At 40.4% G+C, this 22,875-nt stretch overlaps 1 protein-coding gene across 1 annotated transcript; it reads right to left on the bottom strand.

Moving 5' to 3' along the window:
• Window positions 1-5,845: 5,845 nt before the first annotated feature.
• On the bottom strand, window positions 5,846-22,757 carry LOC133387462 (acidic mammalian chitinase-like). Its single transcript, XM_061632256.1, has 13 exons — window positions 17,095-22,757; window positions 15,847-15,998; window positions 15,684-15,713; window positions 14,536-14,580; window positions 13,547-13,751; window positions 13,149-13,205; window positions 12,375-12,540; window positions 12,110-12,234; window positions 11,793-11,916; window positions 11,515-11,697; window positions 10,252-10,368; window positions 9,228-9,363; window positions 5,846-6,175 (listed from the first exon to the last, which is right to left on the bottom strand). Exons 1-13 carry the CDS (start codon window positions 17,130-17,132, stop codon window positions 5,916-5,918), a joined length of 1,638 nt encoding a protein of 545 aa, XP_061488240.1. The 5' UTR covers window positions 17,133-22,757; the 3' UTR covers window positions 5,846-5,915.
• Window positions 22,758-22,875: the final 118 nt, after the last annotated feature.

The raw sequence follows: 22,875 nt of genomic DNA on the forward strand, positions 1-22,875 counted from the left end.
TTTGCACTTTCTGAAACAATATGAGAACTGAAACACAGCCTTTGAAATTCACATATATCCAGATTTGGTGATGCAGTTGTCCAATCAAAAAATATTTACAAATATATATATATTATGGCAAAGTGTTTATAAAAATGAATATATTAGTGAAAATAACATACAAAAAGTATTATATTAGGAGAAATTCCTTGCAAAAGTGTATGCATTTGTCAAAACTGTATACAAAATGTGTTTATTGGGAGAAATTCACACAAAGGCTAAATAATTTTCATTAGGTTTTTTTTAATCACAGGCTGGTGCAGAAATGTGGAGAACTAAATTTAAGCTGGAAAAATGGGAAACTGAGTGAAATGAAATTGACAGATTCTTCCGTCTCTAGTGGGAATTGGAATGGATTGGAGTATTCCAGAGGAGGGCATAGCTGACTGGCTAGCTAGAAGGAAGGATAAAACCTCTGTTAAGGCTTGATGTGCCCAACACAGCACTTACATCACACATGATGTGGCCAACACATCAGTTATTAAGTATGCATAGGATTGCAGCCTAAGGCAACTTCTTAACAAAAGCTATGTTGCAAACAAAAAGCTGTGATTCTGTGCCCACTTACCTAGGAGTAAGTCCCATTGAACTCAATGGAATTTACCTCTGAGCAGATGCATATCAGCTTGCCCTGTGAGTTACATAAGTTTAGTGACTCAGCCAGTCACAAAAACTTTGATCTCCTTGGCTCCTGTCCACTGAACTAGCCTTGCAACCATGTTGATAAGAAACAAAAAACCCACAGGGTATTGATAGGAGTGATTAGCTGTCCTAGTTTCTGGGCTTGATAGGTTCCAAGCCTGCAAGGTGTCAAAAGAGTGAGCATGCCCTTCAGACCATGATCAATGGCCCATAAATCACCTGTGTGCCTAATCACTTTAATCAGTCAAGGCAGTTGACTCTGCCCTGCTCCGAATCCGCCAATTCTGCCAGGGAGAGAGATCAGCTGTTTGAAAACCAACAAGGGGACCTGGCATTTCCCTAGTGACACCTTAAAATAGGACTGCCTTGGCAACCTCTGCACTGTAATAATTTTGTTACTGGTCCATATGCTTTAACTGTCATTTACAGTCTCTGTTTTCTGGTCCCTTTGTTTCTGTTTTGCCTTTTGGAAAGAGATGCCTTTTTAAAGTTGTGAATGTTAAGGTTCCAGCTCCCTCCCTGGTTCTTCAAAAGCACAAGAGAGACCACAGTTCATTTCTCTGAAGCTCCACCTAGATGTGACCACCAGCCCATCTAATAAGGAAGGCTGGCAATGGTCCTGACTGAGCCCAGCAGCCGCACACTGTGACCTGGTAGGCATTTGACATCTCTCCTGTTTTTGCTGGTAGCAAAAATACAGGAAGTTTATTGTTTCCCTGGCCTGCCACCATAAATAGCCAGTGGGCTGCATTATGTTGTGGGAGCAGCTGAAACAATAAAAAAAACTTCAGTGTTTAATGAGGGACCAATCTGCATTACATCCACAACATACATTGAAAGCACTCTTATACCACTTTAATAGTCATGGTTTACCCCAAAGGATCCTAGGAACTGTAGTTTGTTAAGGGTGCTGAGAGTTCCTAGGGAGACCTCTCACAGAGCTGCAGTACCCAGCACCTTTGACATACTACAGTTCCCAGAATTCTTTGGAAGAAGCCATGACTGTTGAAGTGGTATAACAGGTATAAATGTGCTATGACGAAGTCTGGCTTCTGGCCATGTTTGAAAAGCTGGCACAAAAAGTTCATTGAATAAGAGAGATGAAGAAAAAAAAACTTTTATCCAGTCTGGTTTGACTTAATTCTGCTGGGAGGAAGGGCAGGATATAAATCAAATAATAAATAAATATAAATGGGGGAGCAGAGGCATCAAATACACTAGCAAGATATGCAAGTTTATAGAACTCTCAAAAGCTAAAAGACTATTGTCATAGAGGATCAGTGACCAGTATCTTGGGAACTCTATGCTGCAACACTATGGAACTTGTGAAGAGAGACAGAATAATCAGACTAAATACTTTTATATTTCATTTATTTTTACTTCTGGGCTTCTCCCATATGTTTCTTATTTATTATTTGTAGTCTTGTCCTTTATTAAATTATTATTATTATTATTATTAAAGTTGCATAAGTGTGCTTTAAGTGAATGGTGTGGATATGACCGACTGTTCTCTGAATCTCCAGAGGGCAAGACTGGAACAAATGGGTGGGAATTGTAGGGGAGCAGATTTTAGCTAAATATCAGGAGAGACATCCTAAAGCTAAAAGCTGTTCAACGATAAAATAGACTGTCTCAGGCGATAGTGAACTCTTCTTCACTGGAGGTATAAGCAGAGGCTGGACAGCCATCTGTCAGGAATACTATAGTTGCATCCTGCATTGCAGAGCCTTCATTGAGCAGAGAGTTGGACTTCCAAGGTCCCTTACAACTCTATTATTCTGTTTGTTTCAATAAACCGCTTTGAGGTTTTATTACAATCAAGCAGCATATGCATTTTTGTTAAATAAATAAATATATGGGAAATCAAGGTATAAGACAGCATGTTTCTATTATTGAATTAAAGTGCCAAAAACTACTTAAATGCATTAGTGCTGACATGAAAAATTCTGTCATAAAATACTATTGCCGAGAAATGCAATGAGACAACAGACTTGGCTTAGATAAGTTGTGTGGACCTGGCCTAGATCGTCTGAATTAAAGATTTTGCATTTGGGCTATAACTGCATTGCAAAAAATGAACTTTGTTTTCTCAGGTGTAAATGATGGGAACGCGAGACTCCCAGGTTTGAAAGAAGGCCACTGTGTTCAGCTTCAAAACTGATATAAAAGAATGTGCTGAGTTGATATGGACGGTGTTTTTCATAATTGCATCTTCAATAGCAGATGCATAATTCATGGGCAAAATACAGAAAAAATATTCACAGTAATCTTTAGGCAGGCTAGACATTATGGGAGACACCTGGCTTCTGTTGCTGAAACCAGTCACTTCCCATCTCTTCCTCCTCTCTCCCCACTGGTAAAGAGCAGTGAAAAAGCTCCACCTGGTGTGATGTCATCACAGATCACTCTCCAAGTTTCCCCATCCATGCTTCACTTCCGCTATTAAGAAGAGGATCTTGCAGTCACAGCATCATTTATTAGAAACAGCTCTGCATAGTAACTGGAACTTTTTTCAGACCTCAGCCAATTCATAACATTTCTCTCTTTTGTGGTGGTAGCCAGCAGACCATCTGCTAGCCAAGGGGGCAACTCTGAGGCAAACACTACAAGCCTGAGAGTTCTAATAGGGTTGTCTATCAAGCAGTGCAGAGCAAATGCATTACCCTTTGCCAGTTCAGCAGCTATGAAAAAGTGTGCAGCTCTAACTTAGCTCCTCTTCCTTCCACCCCTCACCAGCCTGCTAGAGAAAGCAGGAATACCCAGAGGTGTATCCCTTTCCTTGGGTGCATAGCTGTGAAAGGCCCACACATGTTCTGTGGGTTGTAGCCTGACAGTCATAGCTATGCATTCAATACTTCTGGCTATGCCCAGAAATAAACAGCACACAAAAAACTTACTAGGCCTAGTATAGCATTCTATGGATACAGGCTTTCAGGGGGCACTGGAGGTGTAAAAAAATATACTGTTGCTATGGTCAGGGGAGGGTTCAGTTCAGTCCACATTTTAGTGCAAACCTATCTAAATTGTACTTCTGAAAGCAATGCGTGAATCAAAACATAGCTGTCCTTTGAAATTCACACTTCTCCAAATTTCGTGATGCAGTCTTCAACCAAGAAACACGTGCAGAACTGTGCATATTAGGAGTATTCATAAAAATGCACATTAGTAAAAATAACACTGAAAAAATGCATTATACTAGGGAAGATAGCAAAAATGTGTGTATTAAGCAAATTTGCATTAAAAATGTGTATATTTGGAGAAATGCACACTAAATTTTGATTAATTTTTGTGAATTAACCTGCTGTGGAAATGGTAAACTGAATTTAGGATTGGGAAAATGAGAAACCAAGAGAAACTGACATTGACATATTCCTCCATTTCTAGCTGTTGCCTGGTAACTGCTTACTGATGAGAAACTCCCCCTTGAACGAGGAGGAGGAATGGAGCGCTCAGCCAACCTGACTTTCAGGAAGGATATATAATGCCACATATATACTAATCTTTCCAGACAAAAAATAAAAAATAAAAACCCACCCAGTGGATCCTTGACCATGTCCATCAATAACCCTGACTTCCTGGCAAATGTACTCTATATGCCATCTGTCCCGGTTTACCAAGGACAATCCCTGAGATTTTCTCATTTATCCCTGACCCTTTTTACCTTTGGGGAATGTTTTGATCAGTTTTTGTTCAAGTCATTTGCTAGAGTTCTCAGCTCCCTTCCTTGGGGCTGGTGGAAGTTAAAGCTTGTGACTTTGTTGACTTGGATGCCTCTTGCTACTAGGGCATGTCCAGATAAATAAATGCACATGAACTCTAGGGCATCAAGTAGGGCACAGCTTGCCATTTCACTCATGGCAAATGCTGAGGTATACTTTGAATAGTAATAGAAAATAATCAGACAAATTATGCTTTTCTAATATATCTTTAACTAAATCAACACTGCCATGTTGGTATTTACATCAGCAAAAGACATGAAGAGATTGAGGAAAGCAGATGTTCTGTTAACCAAGGCATTTGATGCTGAAGGGGACTGTTCCTGGCACCCTTAGGATCACTAATGAAATAATGTTTTTAGCTGTGTCTTAGAATGTTTTTAATTGTAATTGCACAAGGTTGGGGAATGTTTGTAACTGTTTTTAGTATGCTTTCCTTTTTCTTGTTAAATCATTTTGCTAGTGTTTGGGCTCCTTCAGAAGGAAAGGTGAGATATAAATTCAATAAATAACAACAATAACTAATTATTAATAATAAATTGTTACAAAGGCTACTGTTTTATTATATGTATATGTATGAACAGATCAGTCTATTTCTGGTCCATGTCAATTTGACATATGTGTATTCATGAGAATGTTCAATTCCATTTCAGAATTAACCTGCCACTGAAACATACACACACACACACCTTCATATTTAAATAAGTGTTTTATCTCAATGAATGCATTTCTAAATGTATTTTATCCTGAAATAAGCAATTTGGCACATTTTTTACTGTGTTGCAATTGGCAAAGTGCAAAATCCAAAGGACAATTATGTTCCAGTTTAATAGTCCAGGAGGTGCGGATTAGGTCAGTTTGCTTAAAAATTGGGATCAATTAACTGTGCATGAATGTAAGACTAGGCACCTGCTATACACAGAAGGGGACCCTAGAATGAGGTGGGTCCTTCTCTCACCATGGAGTTAAGATCCACTATAGCCAGTAGCTGAAGTAAGGATCTGTGGTGGAGATCTGAGGGTCCCTTGGGTGAGGGTGAAGATTAAGCAATGTCTGACAATGAGTAAGTGTACGCTGCCTGGAGGTCAATGGATGAAGGGCAGTTTAGAAATATTTTTAATAAAATAAAATAAAATTAGTGCCTGCTCTCCAAGGTTCCAACTTGCATTCTTCCATTCATCCCTCAATAAAAATGGGCCACTAAAAATAGTATATAGGGATCTAGTGAGAAAGTGGGTGTTCTGTGTGGGCAGATATACACATGCAGAAAGAGTGTGACATTCAAACACACATAGGTTCAAATGTCATGAAATCTTTGTGCTGAATTTCTCTCTCTACACAAGTTATATTAGTGCACTTGTAATTGGGCAAAATTGACCACTGCCTCCCCAAAGAATAAACAAAACATCAAAGCACCAAGATATATGAATAAATTTTATTGCTCCGTATGAAGGGGAAGGGAGGTGCTACAGACATTGTAAGAAGAGATGGTTGAAAGCACAATGTTTCTGCGAGTCCTTAATTTGGTGGCCAGTTGCAACACTTACAGCTGTCTTCAAAGACCAGGCCAGCTGCACAAGACATGGGGAATGTCCTGCCTCCAGCACAAACGTAGAATTTATTGGGATCATTTTTATTAGCATATATGCCATCAGCTTTGTTTGCACAAAATTCTGTCTCATCTCCAGGAGTAGTGGTGGGAGCATTTGGATCTGGAGTGGTGGTAGGTCCAGGAGGAGTCGTCGTTGGTATGATGATACTTCCTGGGTCACCACAAACTGAAAGAAATATGCAAGATCAGGAATCAGATATTTTCTCTCATGCACCAATAACTTCTTCCTTCAACTATTATAGTCTATTAAGTGTAAAAACCAGCTGCTTCAGGAAGGAGAAATGGTAGTAAGCTGCACTTTCCATAATGGCAATATCATTTTCATGTATAATACAGGCAATTGAATATCAGAGCTTTATAGAATATGTTTGTGTAAAATATCATGGAGGCAAAGCTCATTACCCTGCAGAAATTATTTTCTAATAACATTCAGAAACTTATTGTCAGCCTCCCAGAAAGGCAGCTGCAGACGTTCCTCTGCCTTCTCCTCTGTCAGCAGGTATAAGTCATTCAACCACTGAAGCTGAGCAGAGGCAAAAGACTTTTGGCAGGATCCAACAGCCTGACCCCCTGAGGAGCACAGCTGGGTTCATTCAAGGGCCAACTCTTTAAAAGCAATTCAGAAGGGCAAAGAGGGGCTGTTCTCCAGGGACACAGCAAAGGATGAGCTGCAGGAAGTAGCAACCGCCCAGGAAAGGGATGTGTGTGGCTTTCCCCCTTGGCTCGCCTTTGCCCCATCCATCTCTTTGCTGATGGGGATGCCGAAGAGAGGCAGGACAGAGCAACAGGCAGGAACCTCAGCCTTTTTCCGAGCTACCAGAGGGCAAGGAGAGGTGCTGCCACATGAGCAAAGCTCGTGGAGAAAGGAATGTGACCACCGGATAGATCGAGGATGCTGCCCACAAGCCAAGAGGAAGGCAAGTAATAGGGTAGTGCCCGCCAGGCTGAGCCAGAGGAACTCTCTGCCATGAGGAGGGCCATAAAACATAGACTTTGGAAGCTGTGTGAGGACCACAGAGGTGGGTTCCGTGAAGTGAATGGGATGCCAAGGGCCTCTAGGGGTTAGATCCTAAAATGTAATGCATAGACAATAAAGGAACATTTGTAGAGTATAATTGTCACTTTGCTTTATTTGGCTGGGTATAGGAGGGATCCTAGGTGCTTCCACATGCCCCTCCTCCCAGAACCTGTCACACTCATACAATGAAATTCTTTGCTAAATAATATTTTAAGCTATTCAGCAGCCATTGGACATTCTAGATAATGCATGCTCTTAAGGGAGTTTTATAAACAGCCATATACAGCTTGGGACTAGGATACCTGAAAGACTGTCTTACCCCTTATATACCCAGTCGATCACTGCGTTGTGCAGGTGAGGGCCTCCTGCAGTTACTATCTTATGAGGAGGCCTGTTCCTCACAACATAGGAAGTGGACCTTTAGTGTTGTGGCACCTACCCTTTAGAATTCCCTCCCCTTAAACATTAGACAGGTGCCACCTCTGCTATCTTTTCAGTGCCTACTGAAGACTTTTGTCTTTCCACAAGCCCAGACAAGTAGAGACCTTATTTCCACAAGTAGAGACCTTATGCCAGTCTATGTCTGTGTTGGAATTGCTTTTTAAGATTTTTTAAAGATGATCTGTTTTAATATGTTTTCAAAGATGCTTTGTTTTAATATGTTTTAAAGTCTGTTTTTAAGATGTTTTAAAGTGCTTTTAGTGTTTTGTTTGCCACCCCAGGCTCCTTCTGGGAGGAAGGGCAGGATATAAATTAAACAAATAAATACATACCAAACTACAAAGGAGGTAAAACAAATGCCAAATGAAGTGACTTTGTGAAAACTATTTTACTGTATGCCCTAGTAAAAATCGGGACAACTGCTTACTGGCTTTTAGATGCTGCCTGCATGCAATATGTTCAACTGCCCCTTCCTCATTTTTTTAAAAAATGTACAGATATGCTTTTAAACACCACATGCTGGTCCCAAAACATTTGGCATTGGCTTGGTTTGGACAATTAAATTATATAAACAACCCTTGTGAGTGTAGTTAAGTCTTCAATTTCCCATTACATCTCAGTTGGGAAACTATCGTTAATAGCTTTGGAATAAGCCAGGATATAAAGCCAACTTCAAACCACTGTTCATTTCCTGACTTTTTCCAAAGCCATTTTCTATAGTTGCACCATTTGGTTGTAGTTAACTAAAGACTTCCTGGCTTGTTTGCTCATAGAAAGGGTGGAGCAACACAGGATGGAGGGACAAGATGGCCTCATCTCTTCAAGTTTACTGGAAAGTGGGAAAGGAAAGACTATAATGCATCTCAGGAAGGAAGGGGCCATTTTCTCCCATGACATCCCCAGTCTCTGACCTTGTCAACACTTGGGGAAAAAGGCTGCATGCACCCCCACAAAGCTAGTTTATAACTCAGTGTATTAAGCCAAGATATGATGATCAGAACACAGTCATTGTGTGAATAACTTTTTCACAAGAGACACAAACCTGATTCCAGGCTGCCTCTTTCTTATAACTGAACCACACAAAGCAGTGATTTTAATATCCTGAACAGCCTGAGACATTAAAATAGTTACTATTCAATTATTTTGCTGTTTCTGTTTTGGACATTTCACTGGCACTTTACAAATGTGTCCTATTTTACACCCACTGGGCTGAGCTCAGATCAAGGAAGATCACTTCATGCTAGATGCAGAGCTTTGAAAAGTTACTTTTTTGAACTACAACTCCCATCAGCCCAATCCAGTGGCCATGCTGGCTGGGGCTGGTGAGAGTTGTAGTTCAAAAAAGTAACTTTTCCAAGCTCTGGTAGATGTATGACAATCATGACAACATTATTTCTGCCTGGTGATGTGACCATGTAAGCTAACCGGACAGGCAAAGAGTCAGTGTAAGAAAACATTGTTGGTCAGATACTGATATGCATTTAAAGAATGAGACACATTCTTTGTTTTTGAGGTTTCATCCTCCATTACTGTACTAGAAATTGTGACATCACCTACAACAGAAACAGAATTTGTACCTAATTTATGGTAGGTAGTTATAGCACAAAAGGAAACTGAACATATCTTCTTAATTGCCAACCTAAATAAGCATCCTTTCCATTATTAAAAACATTGCTGCAAGAGCCAGGTGTGAAATGTAAACAGCTGCTTTGATTTGCTTTGGTATTTTCTCCACAAATTCTCCTTTGCATCATCTTACCCTTTCCTGCAAGTTGGCTCTTCAGCTCATTTATCAGAGGGTAAGGACCTTCACCACAGAAAGAGCCACTGAAGTCATCCAGATCAATAGCCCACACCATGCCACCACCAAATTTGTTGTCCTTCACAAATTGGGCCTATAAACGAAATTACAAAGTTTTATGACAAGCTCTGGTCACTAACAAGCAGTACACATTGTTGAAAAAACCCATTAACTCAACATTGATATAGCTCCAGGAAAACTACCAAATAGGGTACTCCACAAAATTATATCAGCTATCGGTCTACTAGCGTATATGGATTGGATGTTTGTGCAGTTTAGGACAGGGGTAGCCAACATAGTGCCCTCCAGACGTTCCTGGACTCAGATTCCTATCATCCCTGGCCATTGGGCATGCTGGCTGTAGCTGATGAGACTTGGAGTCCAACAACATCTGGAGGGTACCACATTGGCTATTCATTTCTACAATATGCAACACTATCTTTCACTGCTGACACTCTTTAAACATTCTACCAGCCATGTCTACACTGTTTCCTTTCCCCATGGCTGGGAGAACATTTAAATGACCCAGCCGTATGGCTAGAAGTCTTTTCCTAGGCAATTGGCACCCATACCACAATGCTGATTCATGGGAAGAGCCTGTGCAATCGGACCCCACCCATGCGGTGAATGTTAATGCTCGGGTTCTATTGTGTATTTTAATATATTATATATGCTAAATACATTATTTATACTTTTAATTCAACACCCTGAAATATATTGGATCGGAGGTAGTATGCAATGTTTTAAATAAGCAAACAAACAAACTTTCTCCAAGCTATACAAGAGCTATACCAGCTCCCATATGGTTGATACAGTGTCTACAGGTCACTTAGATCTACTGTATAAATGAGAGATCTGTAAATGGCAACTCCTATTTTCAAACTGTAAAAAATCTATCCAATATTTAGGCATTTAATATATCACTCTGGGCAATAAAATACTGTATAAAAGAACAGGTAATAGTTAACAAAGATATCCTTACTTTATAGTCAAAGCTTATTTTGTTGTCAAATCCAACCCACTCAGAACCTTTGTAAGCATAAGGGACACACTGGTCTGCAATCCAAACAACGGTAGCATCCTTTATAAAGGTACAAATCTGCAAGTACATTATGGAGTTAACAGATTAATATATTTGGATCAGATTAATCCTGTGAAACATGAAGTTAAAAGCCCAACAGATAAGTTAATTTCTTTAAAAAGATCTAATTTGTGGTAGGATAATAAATGTGAGAAACTCAAGCTTCACTTAAAAAAACAAATATTTCACCCAGTGGTTGCTAGGACTGTTCACACCACTGAATAAAAAATACAGGTGCTTCACAACCCAGACATAAAGCCGAAAGACTGTTTGAATCAGATCTTGAGTCTGGACTACTGAACATTCTTGTTTAGCAGGTAAAAATTAGCTAGCTGCTTTTGGCCATTTCATTTTCACTTTGAAATTGAATGCTGAGCAAATACTCTCTGGAAAGCAAGGAACAAATTGAAAATAAAACAACAAATTACACACATGTAACTTCTCCCCAAGTTTTCAGATTTTTTAAAACACCAAATAGTCTCACGAGGTTGTGATTTTAAGCAGAGGAGGAGTACCACGCTGTGGGGATTCCATAGTCTTTCCCCCTTTGGCTGCTTTCTGCTCAAAATTGCCACAGTTGCTTTTTCCTCCACAGGGAAAAAGTGTGTCTAGTTTAGCCTTAAAGATCCTGCTGTCTGGCCTAAGGTAGTGACTGGGTTACCTGCATCTACACTGAAAAAGGACAGAGTAAATGAATTAATGCCACCTTTACTAGAAAGTCAGTTGATTAAATTAAATTATGGTGTAGGAATGGAATTTGGGGGGAACAGCAAGCTACAGAGTTGGATGGTGGGATGTGGAGAGTGAAGGGAAGTAGAAAGACAGCATAATATTTATTTTGAGTCAAACATTTAGTACAATAGATGTATTAAATATACTCAAAATATTCCAAGATTTTGAATGCATTTTGTATATAAAATAATTTTTGCTGATTTGAGTTATACATTCTTAAAAACATGAGAAGGGCAACAAACCATGTGCTGTGCAATCATAAGTATAGTTACTCAGAAGTAAGTCTCACTGAGCTTAATGGGGTTTACTCCCAGTAAGTGCACATAGGAGTGCAATGCCATATTCAGATCCATTGAGTTCAATAGGTAAGCATGTCTAGGATTGTAATCTAAAAGCCATCTTGCCGTATGACTTATTTCTCCAACATCTTACCTCATAATAAGCCCAGAAGCCAGCCTCACGAGTGTACGGTCCAGAAGAGCCAGCCCCAGAAGCAGGAGCACCCACTGATGTATCACTAGTAGAAAGCCTGAAGGTGCGTCCATAGGTGGGAAATCCCATGAGAAGCTTCCCAGCAGGAACACCATTGTCTCTCCAATATTTCATGGCAAACTCCTGCAAGAATGACAATGAGAAAACATATCACAATCCATCATTTACCAACACCAAGCAGTCTGCTAAGGAAAATAAACCATGCGCCTTATTCTTACACAGTTGAAATATTTGTAGTCTCCAATATCTGCTGAACCAACATGCAGGGGACTGTTGTGACCTGTGAAGGTGTCCCAGCCGCCATGGAAGTCATAGGTCATTATGCTAATAAAATCTAGATATCTGTAATAAAAGAGCAATTTAGAATCAGGCAACATGTGAAGCAATAATCAACAAGAGAGTGCATCTTTCCATTTACTTTCCTTTAGCACTGAGTAATAAGGACTTACAGGCCACAGGACTGGAGTTCTAAGTAAGCTTGAGAAATTAAGCATTACTCTAACTGAAACTGACAATGTTTTTTTTCTCCACTTACTTTCCTATTTCTTCAATTTCGTATCCAGCATCAATGGTTGGTTTACCAGCAGACACAGCTGCTGTCACCAGCAACCTGCTGTTCCCAGTCTCTTTGGCCTCTTGTTCAAAAGCTGCCACCATTTCCTAAAGAAAGAGAATGAACTACCATGTCAGCTTTTTGTAACCAATGCAGGCCTACTTTTACAGTCCTCTTTGGACCAAAAGTTTTCTTCCCTAACTGTGAAATCTAACGCATGGGATTGCTAAACCCACTGATTTCATACCTGGATCAGGACAGTGAAACGATGCTTGTCCTCAGGGGGGCTACCTCTAGAACCTGGATATTCAAAGTCCAGATCAATCCCATCAAAGCCAAATTTGCGGAGGTATGCAATCCCCGAGTTTATGAAAACCTTGCGGTTGGCTGCAGTGGAAACCATGGTAGTGAATCTGGGGAAACAAACAAACAGAGTCTTATGGCACTCTCTTAAAGAACAACAAATTTCTTGTGACATGAGCATTCCTAGGTAAGTGCCTACCCCACTTCATCCAATTCAAGTTCAAACAGAGGGACGAAACAATAGTCTTTTATTGAAAAACAGTTCAGCGCCTTTCTGTTTTATTTGGATCTGTAGCTCATCTCCTTCTTTCTGTTTGCTTGTTTCTGTCAGCCGATCTGACTGCATATTGTTTTACAGGCTCTTTTTTCTGTTGTTCTGCTTTAGCATTTTTTAATTTCCTTTCTAATTTGCTTTGCTTTATGCAGCTGAGATGCTTCAATTATCAACCACAGTTCCACCCCAAATTATGACACTTAGGTTTTCATAAATCTGATCCTCTTGCAATAGAGGGTGGAAAGCCAAGTTTTCCTCATCTCTTCAGGTTATTTGAAAGTGGGAAGTGGGAAAGAAGAAGCAAGAACGCATCTGAGGAAGGTTGGTCAGTGATCTGTCAGTTGCCAACCACTATTATATGCCATACTGTTCACCCCACAACTCTCAGAATTGTATGCCAATTGCCACCATACTCATGTTTTCAAAGTTGTAGATAAAACTTACTTTTGTGTACCAAAGTTCCACCCTCCAATAGCCAGCAGTGTCACCAAGGCAGAATTACTGTGAAAAGGGGGGGGAAAAATTGAAAACAGATTTGCTGTAGAAAATCTGTAGATATTGTTCCTGCTTATATCTTCTGGCTACTAGAATTTCCAGTTGACGTCTACTCAATGCTTATACAAACATCAACATTAGGTTACCCAATAAGGTCTAATGCTACCAATAAATTATTTCCACCAGATTGTACATTTCTTTGATTAGGTTATGCTACACAAGTGTCAGGCCCCAGCTTTTTTTATAGGCTCCCAGAATGGTTCTAACGTTTCATATAAAATGTTAGGCACCTCTCTTTTACCCACATCACAGTTATATCTGAATGCTGCATCTAAGAAAAAGCTGACCTGTTCTTTAGTGCTTGGATCTGGGGAAAGAGGACATCTTCATCATTCCACTCATAAGGAGCAATCTTGTTTTCACTCATAGTTGCAAAAGCATACATGAGGTGAGTGCACAGATTTGGGTCCACATTGTTTGGAAAGTACTTGGCAGGTTCAGGACGGTACTGAGCCCAGTTAGTGAAATAACACACAACTTTGCAGGAATGGCCTGGTGAGAAAGTGGAGATGGTGCCATTATTGATACAAAGTCACACTCAGAGTTGTTTTCTTGTTCAGGCATTATCCTGTAAGAGTGCTTCTGGAGGGAAGGTTTTTAAGTGGCAGGCAAACCAATTCTGTAAGGCTGACATTTTTGTCAATCCCAATGCTAATCTTTCCTAGTTCTAAAGACAGGCCAAGGGCTAGAAGAAATGGGAACATCATCACATAATCCCAGTGCTAGTTTCTTCCCCAACTTCCAGTTTAATGCCATAGTTAGTCGTGGATGATCTTTTTCAACCCAAGGACTATATTCACTTATAGTCAACCTTGGGGAGGATCACATACCAATTGTGGGTGGAGCCAGCAGCAAAAGCAGACAAGACGAGGCAAATGTTGGCAAAGCATTATGCTAGAACATTACATACAACCTTTGGGTCCCCAGATGTTGCTGGACTACAGTTCCCATGATTCCTGATCATTGGCCATGTTGGCTAGGGCTGATGGGAGTTGTAGTCCAGCAACAGCTGGGAACCCAAAGGATGAGAAAGGCTGACACAGACAACTGAAATGTGGATATCATCTTAAATAAGTGTTGAGTGCTTTTCTCTCTATTTATGAATGTTATTTTATTTCCCCCACACATAAAACTGTAGACACTTTTTTACCACACACTTTGATAATCACTTGGTAGGGCCACCAGAAGCCAGATTAAAAAATTGCTCCATCCCATGAGTTGGTGCCTACCTGTCCTCCTATACAACTAGTGTTTGCTCTTGACAAAGTTCACTCACCATTCTCATCACTTGGCTGAGGAGTTGTGGGTTCATCAGCAGAGCCTGACAAGAAAAGAGGAAATAATAAAGTAGCTGTTCAAATACTCATTTAATACATTTTCTTAATATCCCATTCACTTCCCAACCATACATTTAAATGTCAAGTAAGCATGCAAGGATTATATATGAAGCAAAAGCCAAACACTAAGTTGGGGGCTAAACCGTTGGAAAGATGGGACACGATTTATTTTCTTTGTACTATTTTGCCAACAACCTTTGTCAAAAAAATTGATTTCTGCATGAAGCAAAGTAATAATAGATTATCATTGGCCATATGATATTTCACAGGTGTAGGGGAAGGAGTGTATCTATATAACTACAAATGTAAACTGAAGTTGCCCTCTTTCCCCAGGGAATGCTGAGAACTATGGTTTCATGGCATATGGGCTTAGAATCTCTGGAAGAATTTGTAGTACCCTCACCAAACTACAATTCCCAGGATTCTTTGGGCAAAGTCATGACAATTACACTAGCATAAAACCACTAGACATGTGGACTATTCATACACATTTTGACTGGTGCAAATCCCTAAAAGAAATTGGCACTGGTCTGCTAGTTTCAAGATAGTTAATATCAGCGGCGGCTGATGCCCACTGAGACTGGTAAGCTGGAAGGCAGGGAGAACAGTAGGTGGAGCCAGAGCCAATGACATGTAGAGCCAACTCATTCTAGTTTTGTCCCTATTCTTCTCCTCCATGCTGGGGTCTACAAGGGCAATACTGCATGGAGAAGGAATCTGACAGCTAGGGCCACCCCGCTGGACTGTATGTAAATAAGAAGGCACGCAGGTAGGGCCTGACTGAGGATGGTGGGGCAGCACCCCATTAACCCTAATGGACCAGCTTCCATTGGTTACTATGCGTTAAATATTATATATTATGATTTATAATGATCTTCTCCACATATTCCAAGGAGTCAGGATGGCTTACAGTATACCATCCACTGCTCCTTTCTACTCTTGGAATAACTCTGTGTAAACAGAGAAATAGTGACTTTGTCATATCCAAACTCTGTTGACGGGACCATGCTGAGTATACTGTACATCTGTCCCATTCTTCTATCCACACACCGCTCATCTCTAGTTAAGGAATGGGCGAAGTACTTACTTAGTTGTAACTGCAGCAAAACAGCCAAGCCTGCAAAAGAAGGGAGAACATAGAACAAATTAAGGGGGAAATCCTATTGTGCAGCCTAGCAAAGCACAACTCCTGGTGCCTGTGAAATGAAATCCCACCTTACAAGCCTCAAGTGAAAATTACGCAGACTTACCAACCCACAGCAGCACCTTCCCCATCTTGCCTTCAAATGGAGCATCCAAATGAAGTCCTGAACAGCATTTTATAGAGGGGCAAGTCCTCCTTATCACTGTGGAAGCCACACAGCTGTACTCTTGAGAAAATAGGATCACAGCATATAGAAAACTTAAAACAAATAAAAGGAGAGTCAATCATAATTATGTAATTGATCATAATGAAGTTTGTAAAAAGAAACCCCTAATGTTTTGGATGCAAACTTGGCTAAGATTAAAAGTCACAGTCTCGTATCTACCTAAATTCACAATGCAGCAAAGCAGGTGTTTATAAAAATAAAGAGTCAAGTTGCCTTGCTACATTTTTTTCCTTTAAAAACGCAGCCAGACCTTAATATTCTACAGATGATGTCATATGCAATCCACTCACTCCCACCCCAAAAATTCCTCCATGGGCTGGATCTGTCCCCTGCAGGAAGGATTTGCTTATCTGACTTAACCTATAAAATGATGGGCCTCTTACAATGGAAACTCTATTTCTAAGAATTGTTAAATACAAGACCAACTTAGTGGCAGTGGATCTCCAGGGTTTCAGCAGGGGACATTCCCAGCCCTACCCGGAAATGCTCGGAATTGGATCGTGGGGGGGTCTTCTGCGTGGAAGGCAGATGCTCTACCACTGAGCTATGGCTCTTCTCACACCGCAGCTTCGTATATTAATGTGCCCCGAGTCCCTGGGACCCTGCTGCAGCAACACTAAGTTGCTGGGGGGTGCAGGTGCAGGGAGGCCTCCAGAGAAAGTGTGCTACTACTAAAAAGCAAACTAAAAATACATAGCACTGTCCATGTTTGGGTGCATGATTTAATAGACAATGAGAGAAAGAAAATATTATGAAATATGTGGTGTGCCTAAATTTTCTTTCAGATGGTTACATACAAATTATCAGAAAAGAAATTCAGAAACACTACATATTTCAGAGTCTTTTTTCTTTCTTATTGCCTCTTAATTCATGCACCAAAGCATTGACAGTACATAAGTTGCACCATTTGATTGGCAAGGATTTCAGCTGAAGACTGGCCAAAGGTTCACAAGCCACATAGAAAGAAATAAGCCCGATCTGTAACTGAATGAATCTCCCTTTACTTTGACCACTTAGACTTGATAAAGTTTCCTGAAGCATGTAATTAGATTCTGCCATAATTTATTTCAGTCAGCTCACCTCCATTGACTGTATCCTCTCTCCAGGCCACATATCTAGCACACCTACCTGTATGACCTGTTGTTGTTGTTGTTATGTGCCTTCATGTTGACTACGACTTATGGCGACCCTATGAATCAGCGACCTCCAAGAGCATCTGTCATGAACCACCCTGTTCAGATCTTGTAAGTTCAGGTCTGTGGCTTCCTTTATGGAATCAATCCATATCTTATTTGGCCTTCCTCTTTTTCTACTCCCTTCTGTTTTTCCCAGCATTAGTGTCTTTTCTAGTGAATCATGTCTTCTCATGATATGTCCAAAGTATGATAACCTCAGTTTCATCATTTTAGCTTCTAGTGATAGTTCTGTCTTAATTTGTTCTAACACCCAATTATTTGTCTTTTTCGCAGTCCATGGTATCCACAAAGTTCTCCTCCCACATCACATTTCAAATGAGTTGATTTTTCTCTTATCTGCCTTTTTCACTGTCCAACTTTCACATCCATACATAGAGATCAGGAATACCATGGTCTGAATGATCCTGACTTTAGTGTTCAATGATACATCTTTGCATTTGAGGACCTTTTCTAGTTCTCTCATAGCTGCCCTCCCCAGTCCTAGCCTTCTTCTGATTTCTTGACTATTGTCTCCATTTTGGTTAATGACTGTGCCGAGGTATTGGTAATCCTTAACAAGTTCAATGTCCTCATTGCCAACTTTAAAGTTACATAAATCTTCTGTTGTCATTACTTTAGTCTTTTTGACGTTCAGCTGTAGTCCTGCTTTTGTGCTTTCCTCTTTAACTTTCATCAGCATTCGTTTCAAATCATTACTGGTTTCTGCTAGTAATATGGTATCGTCTGCATATCTTAAATTACTGATATTTCTCCCTCCAATTTTCACACCTCCTTCATCTTGGTCCAAATCCCACTTTCTGTATGATATGTTCTGCATATAGATTAAATAAATAGGGTGATAAAATACACCCGTCTCACACCCTTTCCAATTGAGAACCAGTTGGTTTCTCCATATTCTGTATGACCTAGATTGGAGGAAAATGAGTTAGGTGCTATCAGAATACTGATGATGCCACACTCCAAACCTCCCTCTACTCTTGTCATCTGAAGCCCTGCAGTGGAGGATTCCCTCTGCCATACAGTTCAGAATTGCAGGGTGCTCAGAACTTCCTCTGCCCCTTACTGTAAGGCTATTATCTCAGCATTTTTATTTGAAGCAGTCATTGTTCCCAGCTTCAGAAACCATAGTTCTTGTCTTTGAGTAAAACTAGTTACGGCACAGACCCCTGACGGGGCCTTCTCAATAGAGGGGCCCCATGTATGGAGGTGTGAGGTGAGGTGTGCCTGTCTCCCTCATTATCAACATTCAGGAGGAATTCTAAAACATTCCTGTTTACTCAGGAATTTTATGGCCAAGATATACTGTTCCTGGCAATCCCTGAAATCATTAGCTTTGATGATATGTGACTTTAAAAACAACAACCCTATTTTTATTTATTGCTTTGCTGTTCTGTTGTTCGCCACTCTGGGCTCCTTTGGGAGGACGAGCAGGATAGAAATTTAAATAAATGATGATGATGAGAAAGCCAGTTTTCTTTCCATTTCCCAAAAATCAAGTGAAGCTACCCTTTGTCACCTGAATAGATCATTCAGTTGAGATGTGAGGGGAAACAACAAAACAGTTATATAAGTGCAGGAGGAGGTTACATCAGTCGTCACGCTGCTGGTACTTTCTATCTTAGTTGGTCAAGGCCCCAAGGTCTCCAAGTTATTAATCTTCACCAAGAAAAGTCAACAACTCTGAGAAACGTGAGATAGAATGGAAATGGATGCAGGGAGCCCCACCTTCTCAAACCCTGGGATCACGCCTCCTGCTACCAAGAAAGATATGCAGGTGCATGCAAGTGAAAGTGATAACATTATTTCTAAGGCACCATTTTATTATGAGCTTTCAAGCAAAATCTGCCAAGGGTCCTTCTTTAGTCTCAATGTTATCTTTCATATAATAGAAATGTAAGAGTGTTGTCATGCGGGCCCCATTTGGAGGATTTGTAATGCCACATTGTTGTTGTTGTTGGTTGTGGTGGTGGTTGTATTCATTGATATCCCACCTTTTCCCCAGAACTGGGACTCAAGGTGGCTTACAAAAGTTAAAACAAATACAGTTAAACACATATAAACTGTACAGAAGTTATAATTAAAATGTTATTAAACTAACTACATAATTAAAACCATTTAATAGAATCATAGTAGAGTTGGAAGGGGTCTGTAAGGCCATCAAGTCCAACCCCCTGCTAAATGCAGGCATCCAACTTAAAGCACACCCAACAAGTGGCTGTCCAGCTGCCTCTTGAATGCCTCCAGGGCTAGAGAGCCCACCATCTCCCTAGGTAATTGGTTCTATTGTCGTACTGCTCTAACAGTTAGGAATTTTTTCCTGATGTTCAGCTGCAACTTGAGCCCATTGTTCCATGTCCTGCACTCTGAGATAATCAAGAAGAAATCCTGGCCCTCCTCTGTGTGACAATCTTTCAAGTACTTGAAGAGTACGATCACATCTTCCCTCATTCTCTTCTCAAGGCTCAACATGCCCAATTCTTTCAATCTCTCCTCATAGGGCTTTGTTTCCAGTCCCCTGATCATCAGAGGCAATTCTAGGTTCACAGGTGATTAAACATAGTGATTAAAAATACACAAAATCTAATCCGTAAAAACAGCAGCCTATTTAATAGTCCTTGCAGTCGGTTCCCAAAAGCCTGTTGGAACAAAAAAGTCTTCACATGCCAATGAAAGAACTGCAAAGAGGGAGCCAGTCCAACCTCCCCAGGAAGAGACTTCCAGAGTTTAGGGACAGCCACTAAGGCGGCTCTTTCCTGTGATCTCAGGGCTCGGACAGGCTCAATCCTTGATTTACATTGAAGTCATGGTGGGAGAGGGGAGCAAAGGAGAAGGCAGGTTGCACAAGACGGGACACTGACGGGGAAAGTGGTGATTTAAAGAGAGGTCTGAATAGACTGAGAAGGAACATTAAGGGACTGTTATTTTTTTTAAGGGTTTTAACAAGGAGAAATAGCAGAAATGGACACAATACAGAAGCTAACTAACACAACAGAGCTTTTCCCATCTGCCTTCTTCCTATATTCAAATTGTTACTCAAAACCCTAGCCATTGTTTAAAACTGCCATTTTCCTCAAGTGTCCCATAATCTCTGCTTTACTCAAACCTGTCATTGTTTAAACCTGTCATTTTTCTCTTCATGCCCTCAATCTCTGCTTTACTCAAATGTCTGTCACTGTTTAAAAAAGCCACTTTTTTCCTTTTAGTGTCCCTCCTCTCTCACTGAACTCAAACTTCTCCCTCTTCCATTCTTCAGCTGCCTCATGTGAGAGAGATAAAGGATGGAGGTCCTCAGAAATTCCATTGCACCTTCACACAGTGCATTTCATTCCTGGTACCATGTATTGTCTTCAACATGAAGTTCCACATTCAATGTAATAATTTATTAACAAGCAAACACCCATATATGTGCAACAACCACCAACTGGACTTAACCTTCTCTAGCTGAATCAGCTTGCTGACAGGCTTGTTCTTAAGATTCATCTTAGAAATCCAGTAACATACATCATTATGGGGGGGGTGCAAAGAGGGCTGCAAAATAGAAGGTATGAAAATGGGGTGGTCTGTATGTCAGGGAGAGTTGAGAAAAGGAGGGATAAGAGGTAGGGTGGAAGGTGAAAATGGGGTGGATGTGCAAAGAGGGGCTGCAGAATAGGAAAGAGGGGAGGAGGCATGGAAATGGGGATGGCTGGTGTGCAAGAGAGAGCTGAGAAAAGGAGCAGGCAGGATGAGGAAGAAAAAAGGGGATGAAAGTAAAAATGGGGGTGCAAAGCAGGGGTGCAAAACCAAAAGGAGTAGGAGGCATGGGAATGGAGGTGATGATGAAAGGGGATATGAAGGGGGCTGCAGAATAGGAGGGAATGGTAGCTTTGTAATTGGGTGGAAGGTGAAAAAAGTGCTTAGTAGTTACAATGTGTGGGAGAAGGAAGATGTAGGAAGTTACCATGGGGGTGGCCTGTGTGCAGGAGGAAGTTGCACAAAAGGAAGGGGAAGAGGAGGCATGGACATGGGGGTAAAGGTGAAGACAGGGGTGCAAAGCGGGGCTGCAGAAAAGAAGTGGCTCCTGAAATGGGGTTGGAAAGGTAAAAAGCGAGTTTAATAGTTGCATGGGGTTGGAAGAAAGAAGTTAATGTGGGGGTGGGGGTGAATGGAGTGAGCAAGGTCACAGCCCCTAGTATTAAATACATTGAATAAAACTAAGTCATACTCAGAGGCCTATTGAAATGAACGGCTTCAAGTCAGTGATGACTAATGTCAGTTTATTTCAATAGGTTCACTCATATTATGACATAAATTGGTAAATTCCATTGCTTTCAATGTCAGTGACTTGGGATCAGAACCTGGAGTTAGCCACGTTATATGACATTTATTTTTTACAAGTAGGTAAATTAATATGTCTAGATTTTAATCTTTGATTGCCTCAATTTAAAGCAAAAGTTTAGCTGGATAGCCAACATTATTTTTGTATAGTCACCTTTATATTGTCATTGTTCAGATGGGTTCTAAAGACTGTGCAACTCCAATAAGAACCTTCATACAATTTCCTAGGCTGCCTATTTTAATTTAACTTGCCCATTCTAACTTCTATGTCCTCTCCCTCCTCCCTTAAACAAATGTTGCTTTGAAATGCTGGGTTTTCAAGATGTGAAAGCAAACTCACACAAGTGGATTTCATCTAAAAATAGGTGGCAAGGATTTCACTAAATGCTTACAACCAGCTCCAAATGGCTAGACTGTGGCAACAGCTCACAAGTCAAGATACACATTTTAACACCCACTGTTAGACCCAAAAGTGATTCTCAGTACTGAAAGCAAAATCAGATGAGTTTAAATGTATATCTTCCTATCCAATGATTTAAGGAAAGTAAAAGGGATTTAAAAAAAATAATAAACATCCCATTTAAGAATATTCCAGTATAACAAGCTAATGCTATGAGCCTCCATTAGACACAAGTGAATCTTGGGACCTGAAGGACCACTTGCTCCCACAGAATTTGTCCAATCTTTGACGGCCCTGCTACAGATGCCCCCACTTAAAATTAAGTGGGTGATGACCATGGCTCCCTCCCCACAGATGCTAAAGGCACTTATATTACAGGCTTTTAAAAAACCATTGGAAGATGTTTTTATTCTTCCATGCTTTTTGATGATCAGTTTTAATTTTAAAATGCTGCTTATTGCTTTCAGCTGTTCTAAATGTTTTTGAAATGATTGCTTTAAATGTTTACATTGTTGTGAGCTGCCTCAAAACCTTTCAAGCGGAAAGGCAGGGAAGACTTTTGTTTGTTTGCTCTTTTTAAATACAATACAGTAAGTAAGCTCCATTTAATTAAGTGCCCCTTGCTTACACATAACATATGTATAGAATTAAAATGGAAAAGATGTTAACAACTCTCTATCCTCTGCCAGTTTAATTTCGATGTCAAGGAACCAGCCCACAAACAGAAAATATGTCAATGCCTTTTTTTGCCAGAGGGGTGGGTGTTAATCTGAACAACTACTGATGTCATTCCAATGCTCAAATGTAGCTGCTCCTGTTAAAAGCTTGTGGTGCATTCTCCAATACAATGGATAGGCAGCAAACTTCTATGAGACTCTGGGATTTGTAAAATGCCAGACTAAGGAGAGTAGACAATCAGTTCCTATGTAAGACCACAGTCATATAAAACAAAAAATTCAATTTGGCTTATGCAGGCACCATTTTATTATGAACTGA

The sequence above is a fragment of the Rhineura floridana genome, chromosome 6 (assembly GCF_030035675.1).
Source record: "Rhineura floridana isolate rRhiFlo1 chromosome 6, rRhiFlo1.hap2, whole genome shotgun sequence".
Classification (NCBI taxonomy): domain Eukaryota; kingdom Metazoa; phylum Chordata; class Lepidosauria; order Squamata; family Rhineuridae; genus Rhineura; species Rhineura floridana.